Raw genomic sequence first — 15,027 nt, 5'->3', positions numbered from 1 at the left:
TGGCACAGTGGCTAAGAGCACAAAGCCCCAAGGAGTTATAGCCCACCAGAACTCAGGGTGCCCAGGCAAGCGCTCTGTGAAGTATACTTGTCCATACCTCTGCTTCCACAGGGTCATCTGAGTTCTCCTCTTCTGTATCCAGAAGCTCAATGGTCAGCTGTACCTGGCCTTGACTTTGAATGAACATTAGCTGCAAAAGAGAAGCAGAGTGTAAACTAACAAAACAAAATCTCCAGAAAGGTATTAAAATTGTAAAACTTTTTCCAAAGAAGAGGTAAGGCCAGGCATGGTGGCACATGCTTTTAATCCCAGCACTCGGGAAGCAGAGGTAGGCAGATCACTGTGAGTTCAAGGCCAGCCATGGCTACACAGAGAAACTCTGTCCTGAACCCCCCCAAAAAATTGGGGGGGGGGGCCTGGAGAGATGGCTCAGTGGTTGAGAGCACTGTCTGCACTTCCAAAGGACCTGCGTTCAATTCCCAGCACCCACATGGCAGCTCACACATGTCTCTAACTCCAGTACCAAGGGATCTGACACATTCATACTGATGCATGTTTAAAAAAAAAACAAAACAAAACAAACAAAAAAACAAAAAACAAGAAGAGGTAAGAAAGGTATTGAAAAGCTATTGATTTAAAAAGGTAAAAGTGAAACTCTGAGATGGCTCGGAGTACACGCTGCTCTTCCACAGGACTTGGGTTTACCTCTCAGAACCCAAATGGTGGTGACTCACTTTTGGCCTCTGAGGGCATTCTATGCAGGTGGTGCACAAACACATATGAAGATAAAACATTTCTACACATAAAAACAAATCTTTAGGGCTGGAGAGATGGCTCAGAGGTTAAGCGCACTGACTGCTCTTCCTGAGGTCCTGAGTTCAATTCCCAGCAACCACATGGTGGCTCACAACTATCTATAATGTGATCTGATGCCCTCTTCTGGCCTGCAGGTGTACATGAAGACAGCACTGTATACATAATAATATATAAATAAATCTTTAAAAAATAAATAAAAATAAATAAATCTTTTAATAAAATTACATTAGTAAAAAGTTGCTCAGATTACATGGCTGACACCCAAGTCCAACTAAGTGTAGCTCTTACTCCCTATCAAAGAAGTGTCTTGTTGAAGCAGGAAAGGACCACTACAAAGATCTGCAACTTGTCAAAATGCAGGGAAAAACTGAACACGGGTGCCTGATCCAACTGACATATCAGCAGTGCAGGCTCTATACTTAAGGCTCAGGAAAGTTTAAGGAAGAATCAGAATGATTTCAAGAGCCAGTGGACCACGACATGTGTTGAGATGGTGTCTTCTAGACATTAAAATGGAAGTCACACCCATGAAATCTCAACAATAGTTACCTAAACAAGATTTGCATAATGACATCAGCTGGTGTCCCAACATGCGTGGGGAAATTTTCACAAAGGTCCACCATAAAATGAAGAGCTATAGGTAACAGTCCATGGCTGGTGAGAGAGGAAGAATCTATCTTCTCCACTGACAAACCCCCATAGGCCATCTCAGGTGGTCAGCCCTAAATATATGTGCAACACCAAATGGTGTGTGTGTGTGTGTGTGAGTGAGAGAGAGAGAGAGAGAGAGAGAGAGAGAGAGAGAGAGAGAGAGAGAGAGAGAGAGAGAGAGAATGAGAATTAAAGAAATGGCCATGGATGGGAAGGGAACACTGGAGAAATTGGAAAGGGGAGAAGAAAAGGGCAGAAATGATATAAACATAGTAGTCAATATATGAAATATTCAAACATTAAAAATTGTCCTCTGAGCTCTACAAGCCAATGTACTTGTCTGTGCATGTTCAACACACACACACACACACACACACACACACACACACACACACACACACAGTCTTTACAATGTTCTGTTGAACAGGGTGTGCTGACACAACACCTATCATTCCAGCACACGAAGGCTGATGTGCGAGGACGGCTTCAACAGTATGGCCTCCAAAGTTCCAAACATGGGCTACAAATACAGCCACAAACAAGCCAACTATTATTATAATAGCACCAATCATATTTTAATTTAACATCTAGATTCTAGTATTTTGCTAGTAATATTTCTGTGGCTTTAAAAACATTCATTTATAAAAGCAACAAATTGTTAAGTATAGTTACAACCACATTTTATAGAAAACTGTCAACAGAGCTCCTTTTCTGGAACCATGACTCTCTCTCAATATCACACACACACACGCAAACAAAATACCCATACACATAAAATAAAAAAATAAAATTCACATGGGAAAAATGAGAGCTTGAAAGTAAATTTGTAGGGCTGGGGAGATGGCTCAGAGGTTAAAAGCACGGGCAGCTCTGCCAAAGGTCCTGAGTTCAATTCCCAGCAACCACATGGTGGCTCACAACCATCTATAATGAGGTCTTATGCCCTCTTCTGGCATGCAGGAGTACATGTAGGCAAAGACACATACAAAATAAATAAATCAACCTTCTTCATTTACATAGGGAGAAACTAGAATCCAGGGTATTGTGAAAGGTCATGTTACAAATCAGGCAGATGCAGCAAGTAGAGGCAGACCATCAGCTAGCGGTATGCTATGCTTTTAGAAAGGCTGTAAAATCCCAATCTGTTCCCAAAACGTAAAGCCTAGGAAAAATGATATACTGAACTTAAATCTGAAGGAGAGAAGCAAAACCGGTAAGAACTATAAAAAACAAGTTAAATTATATACTTTGGAATTAAATCAACACTTCACCCCACCCCAGGGCTGGCCAGCCCTCCAGAGTACCATAACAGGCTGTATTTAACTTTGGGGGAAGAGGAGACAGGGTTTCCCTATGTACCCTGGTTGTCCTGGAACTTGCTATGTAGACCAGGTTGGACTTGAGCTGACAGAGATCCACCTGCCTCTGCCTCCTGAGTGTTGGGATTAAAGGTATGTCATTATGGCTGGCTTAGGCTGTATTTAATTTTTAAGAATTATAAAATGTCATCTGGCATTCAAAGAAGCTGTAATTTAATTCCACAGTATATTAGGCATGTGGATTTCCAGTTAAATTTTTTTATAATTAGATATTATAATGACAAACAATGAAAACTACCTAATATACTCATATTTTAGGCATTTCTTTTACAGGGTAGGGTGAGGTGGCAGTCTCATGTAAGGAGGGTGACCTTGAACTTCCGATCTACCCAATGTAACCTCTTGAGTGTTGGGATTACAGAAATGTGATGGGAAACTCAGGGCTTCACATATGCTACCATGTCCTCCACAGCTAAGCTATATCCCAGCGAAATACAGCAGGAAAAGCGGTCCTATCTACAATGTAATGCCAGCACTCTGAAGGCTGAGGAAGGAGGATCTATAATTTAAGAACAGCCTGTGTTACATAGCTAGACCCTGTCTCATAAGAGCAGAAGGGAGGAGGGGAAAAGGGGAAAGCAGTTGCAAAAATGGTATTGATGATTCTGGGTTATGAACCATAAGCCAGCTCTTTCAAAATGTACATTTTCAAGGGGCTGAAGAGACAGCTCAGATAGGAACATGTGCTGCTCTTGCAAAGGGCCCAGCAGGCACACGGTGCCTCACAGCCATTCGTGGCTTCAGTCCCAGAGGACCCAATGCCGCCTTCTGACCGCAGAAGGACCCAGGCACACGTGCACGAAAACAATCATACATGTAAAATAAAAATGTACAACCAAAGCCTAGAAATGCTCAGTGTTTATTACTTTAAAAAAAAGTTATTGTTAATTTTTACCTACACTGTTTTTAACAATGATCATAGATTTTATAAACATTTTTCAAGAATTTTTTTAAAAGCTGAGAATGTAACAAAGCTTGCTTGTTTGTTTTATGTGTTTATTTTAATGCAGTAAGATAACTGGGCTCAGTTGGTAAAGTACTTGCTGCCAAAGAAACATGGGAACCAGATTTGGTCGGCAGAACTCATAGAAAACTCTGGCTCATGGTCAGAGCTGGAGAGGCAGCTAGCCCACGCAAGCAAAAAAAAAAAAAAAGCAGAGGACAGCGGGTAGGGAGGGGTGGGGGCTGGGCAGAATGACACAACCCACAAGGTGTTCACTTCCCAAGGCTGACCATTGTAAACTGTTCCCATATTTTCATGTGCACATGTATGCATACACATTCAAACCGGTACTGAACGAAAACACACACACACACACACCACGCCCCCAGAATCAAGAGATTGTTGCATGAATAGATGGATGGATGGTAGGAACGACTCCAAAGGAAACTATGTATCCAAAGGAGACTTAATTTTGGAGATTAGCTTCAGACCCCACCAGCAGCAGCAGCAGCAGCAGCAGCAAGAGCCATGGTTACATGAACAACTCTTACCTTAAAGCAGTTCTCATCGGACATTAGTTGCTCTGCTTTCCGCTGGTATGTGGACTCCAGAAGGTTCCTCGATGTCTGAGTGTTCAGCTGACCTCCAGTGGCTCCATTATTGTTTTCTGCCAAGTAAAGGTCAGTAACCTGCACACAGACCTCATCGCTGACAATGTGCTGCAGCTGGAACAAAGTACAGGCCAGTAAGCCAGGAAGGCAGTCTCTCCTCCAGTCATGCAACTTAAAAACACGTTTTTCTTTTAAAATATAGAGAATTAAACACAATCATTTTCATGGAAAATGGAAAATAATCAAGTCAGGATCTCCTGTCTTTATTAACACTTCATAAAACTCACACATACTTAACACAAAACCAAGTCTCAGTGGTATAAAGTTTCCTAGCAAAGTAAATACAATGTCGTTCTAAGTATTTTAAAAATGTTTTGCAGTTAACTGGCTTTGTTTTGTGGCAGATCTAATGCAGTCTAGGCTGGACTCAAACTCAGTGTGTAGCTGAGAATAAGCTTGACCTCGTCATCCTTCTGCCTCTCCACCTGCCACATTTGGGACCATTGGTGGACACCACCATGACAGCTTTCACGGTTTGTATGCCCCTCCATGTATTTTTTAATTGTTTACAATTTTGTTTTTAGACATATTTCTTATCCAGTCTACAACTACTCTGGAAAACAGAGTGGAATGAAAGAGACACCCTACTGTGAGAAAATTTTGTGTGTTAGATGATAAAATTTATGAGGCTTGAGGTTAAGAGAGGTACCCAATACAAGATCCACATGATTTTTTAAAAGCTGGTATTTGTATTTACGCACATTGGGTGTGAGCCTGTGGTGTATCTGCGCTATGTGTTTGGTAGCCACAGAGGCCAGAAGAGAACTCCGGATCCCTAGACTGGAGGTACAGGAGGTTGTGAGCCACCAACGGTGCTAAGAAGAGCAACAGCAAGTGCGCCTGAGTTACACTAAACCCAGGGCAATGTAAAGTTACATTCTTGGCCTCAAGTATTAATTTTCTTTCTTTCTTTTTGTTTTCCCCAAGACAGGGTTTCTCCGTGTAGCCCTTGGCTGGACTCGCTTTGTAGACCAGGCTGGCCTCAAACCCAAAACAATCTGCCTTCCTCTGCCTCCCTGAGTGCTGGGATTAAAGGCGTGTGCCACCACCGCCTAGGGCATCACAAAGTTTGAAATGAGGGAGAAGAGGGAGCAAGGTCAAACAGCCTACCCAAGATGAGCTCTCGGCACCACGAAGACCCACTCTCCTCACGGCACATACTTTGTTAAAGTAGACTATGTACCACTGACTCTCTAGTCACGCCCTCTTCTAGGTATCTGGTCTCTGTCAGGTACGTACATTTACGTGTTGAGTGAGTAACCAGAAACAATGTAGGAATGGGTTTTATAAGGTTTTTAAAAATATTTTTTAAAATATTTATTTACTTATTACTTATACAGTATTCTGCCTGCAGGCCAGAAGGCATCTACCATTATAGATGATTATGAGCCACCATGTGGTTGCTGAGAATTGAACTCAGGACCTGTGAAAGAACAGGGTTCTTAACCTCTGAGCCATCTCCCCAGCACAAGATTTTTTTTTTTTAAATAGAGGATCTCTTGCATGGAAAAGCTGGGTAATACCAAGGCGGTGAGGTCTCAAGAGGGCTCGAGAAGCCAGGTGTGTATGACGAGTGTGCAAGTGCAGAGAGCATGAGAATGGAGAGGTCTAGATTGAGGGAAGCTTCCTCAGTCAGCGCCTCAGATGACGACGTCGTATCTGAGACCTGTAGCTAAGACATCTGAGACTCCCATGGAGCTGAAGATGACCTTCAACTTTTGGTCCTCCTGCCCTCTTTTCCAAAATGCTGAGATTATAGGTATATGCCGCCACCCCCATTCTAAAGAGCGCTGAAGACCCAACCCAGGGCTTCATGCATGCTTGACAATTTACCAACTGAGCTAAATAAAGCCCCAGCCTGAAAAAACTAAGACAAATGTATGGCTTGACCTTGAAACTTGTTCAGCCAGAATAAAATAAAAAGAAAAGACAATCAGACACAGCTCAGTGAAGAGTTTAAACTAGAAGCTTGGACGTGTCTTAAAAACTCATAGATTTGGGTTTTCTGGGGGAAACTTATTTTCCAGTTTTTAAAAATATGTTGATAGTATTAACAACAAATTCATAGCCAGACTCTTCTAAGTAAATAAATTATCTGTTTGAAAAATAACCTAGGACTTATGAAAAGTTAATTTCATTGGCTTCTTTTAAATATATTAAGCTAGTACTATGGAAGACTGTTGCTAGCTGTAGTCGAAAGTAAAATTGCGAGCAGTAACATACATGGAGGAAATGGATCTGCTAATTTATATAAACTTAGGTAATTAATAGGGATTTGTCTCTCAAATTTAAGAATTTGGCTCACTATATCCAAGAACGATTTTCGTCAGTCACCCCTATAACTCTTATGGGAAGGCCTAGTACCTTTTCAACTTTTAGAGCTGAGTATGGCCTTGAGTTTCTGATTCTCCTATAAAAGCATTAACAACTTCTGTGGAAAGGACACGCTCACGTAGGTCCAGCTGCCTTCTGGTTGTGCATGAGGCATCAGTTTTTGTAAAATGCCATCCAGGCTGGTATGTGTATGGTGGGCTTTTTGGTGCTGCGGCTGCCTTTGGGTTACCCATGTTCCTTAAGTAACCCCAATAAACATAATGGTTCGCTAAGTTAGACTTGGTTAGAATCATTTCTTTGGTGTGTTGTCAGCACATCATAAGGGGTAAAGAGACGTCTGTTCACTGTCTCTGTAGGAAAAGCCACCCAACAGACTTAACTTTAACTTTCCACTTCAGAGACAATACATCTATAAACACTGTTCCATGTTTAAGCTGCTTTTCCTTTTCCCACAGAAATTTTGCTTTTTCTTTGCCACTTTAGGTAAGGACACCTTCCCTTGGCAGCCCTAGCCTCCAGCATGCCGTCTCACCTGCCTGACGATGCTCTGGATTAGTTTGTCCATGGTAAAGGCAATGTAGGCATGAATGGTGAACATCTCTCTCAGTGAATCTTCATACTGTGACGAGTCTATGTTGCCATCAAGCAGGCTCCGCACCATGTCCAGGAAAGCTGGGTAATAATCTTCCACATCAACATCCACTGAGGAAAGATTAGATAGGTCAGACCTTACTCCACTAAAACAAGCTCAAGGACAGACAAGAGGAATCCCACAGCTGGCCTATATAGCAACAGATACACAAGACATGCCCAACTAAACCCACTGCAGAGATGAAATCTGATAGGAGGCTATAATCACCAGGATCGTCCATCCAAGAACAAGAAGTGATTGCAACTTCTAACAGTAGCGTTCAACACCAACTGACTACGCTAGAGACACTGCGGAGTTCTGTGCCACCTGAAAACAATATCCCAAGAGAAGCCTTCAAGGAGCTGGCTCCCCCACTTAAACAAATCCATTTCTTGAAGGGAATATTTGCTCGTAAGGCCATTTCAGTGAAAAATAACGCATAGACAAGAGAAGGCAGGCATAGTTACGGCAGATGCTACCATACTTGGAAAACCCTCGGCCACACAAGTTATTAAAATTAACCTTTACAATGAACTAATCTGACTGTATCAAAGTCCTTTTGTTTAAAATGGATTTGCAACAGTGTACTCTATAAATTACACTGAATGATTTGTACTTGATGCACACAAAGCACTTCAACCAATAGCTGGAATGACTCTTACTAGTAACTTAGCAACTAGGATGTGCACAGGAATGGGGTCTCCTGAATTTACTTAAATAGTACCCATTGATACAGAGTTCAAAACTAGCCTCAACTTGGGTGTTGAGGCACGATGTCTAATTGCCAAGGAGGTTAAGGTAAGAGGCAGGAGGACCATAATATATAAGAAGTACCATAGAAGACCCACTCTCAAATACCAAAGAAATTTCATTTCTAAGACTAGAAATCAAAATAGTGGCACAAGGAGGCTACTAGGTCTTAGCTTTATTGTTTTCTTGGTCTCTTTTTTGATGAAAGTATGGTCATTACAGAAAAATATACAGAGCCATGAAATTCTACTTGTGGGGCAGAGGAGATGGTTCAGTGTATAAGAACACTTGTTCCATAAGCAAGGGGCCCCAGCACCCATGTGAAAACCTAGCTGCTAGCATCTATGACCTCAGCACTGTGAGGGTGGGCAGAGAGAACACCACTAGGATCTCCTAGCTACTGACCTAGCTCCAAGTTCAGTGAGACCCTATCTCAAAGAGCAAGGTACAGAATACTAGCGATACTCCACGCCATCCTCAGCCTCCTGTACATAGGCACATGGGCAGACACAAATTCTTATTTGTGTCCCTTTTGCATATATGTGGTACTTCAATAAAATGCTATCAAATATGTTAATTACAAAAGGAACTCTTCTCACTGATTCCTGGCCATCTATTTGTAAGGCAAACAATGGGAAGCACGCTTTTAAGTAAAACGGGTGGGTCTTACATTGCTGTTTACAACAAGCTACTGGCTTGAATTTTGTCACAGACAGGCAGCCTTAGAAATATACTAGGATAAAGCAAGAGTCCAAAGCACAGATTTTTAGCCATGAACTACGACTAGCATCCCTCTGCTGTCTCTCCTACAATCAGGTCTCAATTCCTTTAAAGAAAACACTAGCAATGAGCCATGAAGACCTTTAAGGAGACGCTTGCTAACACACAGCTGAGAAAATTCCTATTTGTCATAAACATGAATAACAAGGAATTTTTGTTATAGAATGGGATGAACTAGGACATTTTTTCTCATCTGAAACATTGCTTATTAACCTAGCCAATGAATTCCCACACCCCACGTGTCCACAGTACCATGGACCCAATACAACCATAAGTTGAGTACTATACAAGGTGCTTGTATGCATGTTACCCTAAGCCCTCAAGCAACTGCATAAAACAATAATTACTGCCTCCATTGTATTGGTTCATTCATGGATTCATGGGCTTAAGGAAGGTCACACGACCAGTTAAGTTGAAGAGGTAGGATCTGAGCCCTAGTTCTGATCTAAGGCTTAAGTGCATCTGCAAGCTTAATGAGGCCTTGAAGCCAGTCATCCACCCCAACATACTTTCTGAAGGCTGACAGTCTAAGCACTCACTAGGTTCTTTGAGGCGCAGCTGTATGGCAGGGCTGTCACTCTTGTCTCGCTTTATGCCTAGCACCTCCCGTTCCCATTCTCTCTCTCTGTTTTCTTCTTCAATTTGCCGCTCAGCTTGGGAACAAATCCGCAGCAGCCTCAAACAGAGAATCTGATGCAGTCGCATAAAGATGTACCAGTTGTTATTGACATAGAAGAGGTTATATACTTCATCCATCCCTCTTAACTTTTGAGCTGCTGTGTTACTAAATAGCAACTTAGACTTAGGGGGACTGCCCCCAACACCGTTGTGTTTCTTAGGTGCCCCTGTGGCTTCATCCACATCCATTTCTTCCTCCTCCTCTTCTTCCACATCTGAGAGGTCACCTCTCTGAGCAAACAGCAGGTCAGGAATGAAATGATGCATAATTTGCTTGATTTTGTACTTGTCCTCTTTTTGAATGCCCGTTTGCCTCTTCACATGATGGATAATCAGAGCAGCAGCATCTTCTAGTATCTGTTTGTCTTCATAGGCCAGCGAGAGGTGTGGGCCAACAGGTACGCCAGCATTCTCTTCTGTGGCCTGCTCTTGCCTCTGAAGGAACAGACACAAAAGCATTGTGTGGCATGTAGAGCAATAATAAACCTACATGACTACACCAGTAATGCTGGGCAGTAGTTTAATCCCAGCACGCACACACGCACGCACTCACTCACTCACTCACGAGGCAGATATATGTCAGAGTTTGAGGCCAGCCTGGTCCACAGAGCAAGTTCCAGGACAGCCAGAGCTAGACAGAGAAACCCTGCCTCAAAAAACAAACCAACAAACAAAAAAACTACATTAGTAGCACATTTTATCATTAATCATAATGGAAACTAGGCACAGTAGCATCCATCTATAGTTCCACCATTTGGGAGGCTAAGCCAGGAAGGGTGCAAGATCTAGGCCAATTTGGGCTGGTGAGATCCTATCTCAAAAGAAACAGACATGACAGTGGCTACCCAAACTGAAATACAGGAATTAACCCCAACAATAATGTCTCTCTTCCAAATATTCATAGGTACAATGAACACATTACCTTGATATAAACATTAGTACCTTCTAGATATTGAGGACTTAAGAAAATTGCCTTAAAATTCTAGACTAGTATGCATGGAAGATGAAAAATACCAGGGACGAATTTGTCATGTGGAAGTTGACAACACCGTCAAACAATTAAGTGTACGTAGAACTTCACTTACTGTTTTTACAACTCAGAGCCATGTTTAAAAAGCCTGATATATGACACTTATGCTTTCTACCACCTAAGACAGGAGCAAGGTCCTATTGAATCTTTGCTTCTGGTGCTGTTTACACTCCTGGTAGACATGCTAAACAACTCAGGGTTCCCACCATGTTGAAGCTGAGGTACACGAGATGCTCTCCAAGAACACGAGGTGTTTGCTGAGAGAAGTGTAAACTGAGGACAGATGGCAAATGAGGAAACAGAGAAGGACTGAGTGTGACCCTGTTAGGTCTAAGGCGGTTAGACCAGGACCCGAAAGCTAAGATGGATGGACTCTAGTCATGAAGCAACAAGCAGCAGCTCTCAGAAACTGCAGGGGGGAAAGCCAGGCTGGACGTAAAGGCCAGGCTGGTGGAGCGGTACAGTCGCCAGCTCACCTCATCATAGATGCTCTCGATCTCATTGAGTAAGCTCTTGGACCTCAGGACCTTGGTGTCGTTCTGTTTGAAGTTGATGCCCTGGTGATCCAAAGACTTCAAGTAGTACTTCTCATTCTGCTCGCGCCAGACCTTGTTAAAGCCTCTCTGCGCTTCCCGCCATTCCTCCTCTTTCATCTTCAACCTAGCAGGGCAGGAAGGGATACAAGTAACAGTGTGTGGGAATTTAGAGGGCTTAGAAATGGGAAATATGCCAGGCTTATTTTATGTGATTAAAAACTCAAACCTATGCAAAATTGTGTCAAGACTGCTGGTACTTGAGATAATATCCTTGATATTATCTAAGTGAGATTTCTTCCTCATGTGGACTTGCTTTCTTTGAGTCCAGTCTTACTGTGAAGCCTTGGCCTGGAACATGGATACAGACTACACTAGTCTCAAACTTATAGCAACTCTGCCTTCTGCCTCCTCAATGCTGGCATTAAGGGCACGAGGAACCACTTCTGGCTTCCATGAGCACTCAGAAACTGAGTGGTATTAACAATGAGGTTTCGGGGCTGGAGAGATGGCTCAGCGGTCTGCTCTTCCAGAGGTCCTGAGTTCAATTCCCAGCAACCACATGGGGGCTCACAACCATCTATGATGTGATCTGATGCCCTCTTCTGGCCTGCAGGCGCACATGCAGGCAGAGCATTGTATACATAATAATAAGAAATAAACTCTTTTTTTTTTTTTTTTTTTTAAATGAGGTTTCATGAGGGAGCTTGAAGGCGTTTCTGAGACAAGGCTTTACTTTGAAGACTTGGATAACTAGGAATTCACAATGTAGACCAGGCTACCAAACTTCCCCCCAAAACAGGGTTTCTCTATATAGGCCTGGCTGTCCTGGACTCACTTGTAGACCAGGCTGGCCTCGAACTCACAGCGATCCACCTGCCTCTGCCTCCTGAGTGCTAGGACTAAAGGCGTGCGCCACCACGCCAGGCCCACGCTACCAAACTTAACGCAGTCTTCCTGCCTCTGCCTCCCGAGTGCTAGTGTGAGGACTATAAACACGAACACCTGCATCCAGCTACGGTGAGTATTCTGGAAAACAAGTTCTCCTTGACCAACTGAAGGAGCTCGCTTCTTTTCATGACTCAGATGTTTATTGTGCTGATGGAGTCCAAGAGAGGGCATTTAGGGAGGGGAATTTCAAGTTCCAAGTCAGTATAGCCAATATACTGAGCCCTTATTCCAATCAAAGTTACTACATGCAACACACACACACACACACACACACACAAACACACACAGAGTTTGGGATATGGTAAAAAAATTTCCCTTCCATGCATGTTACACAAACATTCCCAAGTTTGATCCCCTCTACCGAGAAACAAAAAATTGAAACAGCCCTCAGATATGAACGCAAACATCCTATCAACCCGAAATCACTCACTTTTCCTCTATAGCACATGAAATTGAACTCAGGAACTTATGCATGTTAGGCAAGCACTCTACCACTGAGCTATTATTTCTAGTCCTTCACCCATTACCTGTCAAGATTTGTTCCATTTGATATATAAACCCTTAAGTTCTACCACTGTACTCTGTCCCCAATGTTTAACTACCAAAAAGACAGAATTGTAGTTCTAATTAGATAACCAGGTGGAAAACTGGACCCCTATTTAATGGGACACTAACTGAAGCTGTCATAAGCACACAAAAGCTGGAAGACACATACCTTTTAAGAACAATTGGAACAGCAATGGAGGGATTCTTCCTCAAGCCATCGATAATATCAGCTGCCTTATCAGCATATATCCTCTGGAGTGCTTTTCGATGGATGACTTCGGACGTGCCTCCAAGGGTGTTATCCAAACGAAATTTTGCTTGTTCCTCGGCAGACAAGCGGGAAAGTTTTTTCTGTATTGCTTCCAGAACCCGGATTGTTGCAAGATTGGTCTCTAAAACTACATCAAGCTTAAAACAAGAAAAGAACAAAAGAGGACGCTCAGGCCTGAAACCAGAACACAGCAGAGCTAGGGAACAAAGAGAGTATCAACGCTCTCGGGATTGGAGTTGTGGTTCTCAGACAGGACATGGAAGGCTCTCTTACAGGTAAATTATCACCAGTGACTCCTATTATCATGTTATTTTCTAGCAGAAACTCCATGTACATAAGCCATAAATTTTTAATACTAGCACCTAAAATGATTAGCAGTTCCCACTTTTAGAACAACCACTGCACAGTGTTTAGCACTGCTGAGCACAGGCCAGAGGGACCTAAGAACAGACTTTTATACTGACACATTTCCTTACCCTTTTGTTTGTTCTAAGACAAAGTCTTACTATGGATGACCTGGAACTTGCTACTACGTAAACCAGACTGGCTTCCAATTTGTGGCAAGTTCTTCTTGCCTCTACCATCTAAAGGCTAAGATGACAAATGTGAGCCACTGTATCTTCTTGCCTATGACCTTTTCTTAAATTGTGAAAACCCGTTACAAACAATTAAAGGGTTTGGGGTATTCGCTTAAATATGCCGGGTGCAGCGCATGCCTTTAATCCCAGCACGTGGGAGGCAGGCGGATCGCTGTGAGTTCGAGGCCAGCCTGGTCTACAAAGTGAGTGCAGGACAGTCAAGGCTACACAGAGAAACCCTGTCTCGAAAAACCGAAAAACCAAACAAACAAACAAAAATATTAAATTACTATTTCACATTCAATGGCAACAAAATCAGTGATTTCTCTGTGTAGCCTTTGTTGGCCTGGGCACACTTTGTAGATCAAGGTGGCCTGAACTTAGAGAGATCTGCCTGCCTTTGCCGCCTGAGTGCTGGGATTACAAGAGGGTGCTACCATGCCCAGTGACCTTAAATTCTTAAATCTGTCTGTCTCCCCCTCCCCAGGGATGACAGGCACACTCCATTGCCCTCAGCTAAAATTATGTTCATTAGCTAGATTAAGCACTCTCCACAGAGCCAGCCATGGTGGCGCACACCTTTAATCCTAGTGCTCAGGGAGGCAAAGAAAGGTGGATCTTTGAGTTCCAGGCCAGCCTGGTCTACAGAGTGAGTCTAGGACAGCCAAGCTACACAGAGAAATCCTGTTTCGAAAAACAACAAGAAGACCTGAAAGACAAACAGACAAAACAACAAAAACCGAAACAACAAAACTTCCCATAGAAATTAATACTTGGTCTACAGAGTGATTCTCCAGAACAGCTAGAGCTACACAGTAAAATCCTGTTTTGAAAACCTTGAAAAAATAAAAATTAATACTTACTACACTTTAGTCTTCCGTAATGACTATGGTGGTCATAGCCTCAGGAAGCTCCTATGTTTGAATACTTAGTCCCTAGTTGGCGGAGCTGTCCGGGAAGGGTAAGGAGGTGTGGGCTTTTGGAGGCACTGTATCACTAGGGTTAAGATTCTCCATGCACTCTCACTACCTCATGGCTACAATCAAGATGTGGGCTATCAGCTGTTCCTTTTCTCCACTATCATGGACTCACCGTCTGGAACCCTAGGCCAAGCTAAACTCTTGGCATTTTATCACAGTGATAAAAACATAACTGAGATGGGGAAAGGATGGTAGCCACCAGCCAGTTTCTGAAGAAGGAGCACTGGCAGAGCTAAGCTGGGATGGAAGCTCGCCCATTAGTTGGAAAGAGCAGAGCCAGTCACCTCAGCGCAGCGCACACGTGGTGTTAGTAATCGTCATCTTGTCAAGGTTTTGAGCCTAGATTCACACGAGCCCTTCACACAGGAAGGCACCGCCAGCTGGCTCATCCATTCCAGCTGCCACCTTTACTACCTACGTTTTACAGGAATGTTCTGCCAGGGTCAGCTCTCCTTTTAAAAAGCTAATGCACACACAGTATTTAGTTACCCCTTCATTTCACATC

At 43.0% G+C, this 15,027-nt stretch overlaps 1 protein-coding gene across 1 annotated transcript in view; it reads right to left on the bottom strand.

Annotated features, from left to right (window-relative positions):
• Sin3a (SIN3 transcription regulator family member A) overlaps window positions 1-15,027 on the bottom strand; it is a 53,784-nt gene that overhangs the window by 7,791 nt on the left and 30,966 nt on the right. Inside the window, exons 13-18 of the mRNA XM_051156518.1 lie at window positions 12,863-13,101; window positions 11,140-11,323; window positions 9,495-10,068; window positions 7,327-7,496; window positions 4,341-4,514; window positions 98-190 (exon numbers count right to left, since the gene is read on the bottom strand). Coding sequence (XP_051012475.1) covers window positions 98-190; window positions 4,341-4,514; window positions 7,327-7,496; window positions 9,495-10,068; window positions 11,140-11,323; window positions 12,863-13,101 — 1,434 coding nt within the window. The remainder of the gene's footprint in view (window positions 1-97; window positions 191-4,340; window positions 4,515-7,326; window positions 7,497-9,494; window positions 10,069-11,139; window positions 11,324-12,862; window positions 13,102-15,027) is intronic.

Source organism: Acomys russatus, chromosome 14 (assembly GCF_903995435.1).
Source record: "Acomys russatus chromosome 14, mAcoRus1.1, whole genome shotgun sequence".
Classification (NCBI taxonomy): Eukaryota; Metazoa; Chordata; class Mammalia; order Rodentia; family Muridae; genus Acomys; species Acomys russatus.
Note: the sequence above shows the minus strand (reverse complement) of the source record. Positions and strands in the feature narration are given on the sequence as shown.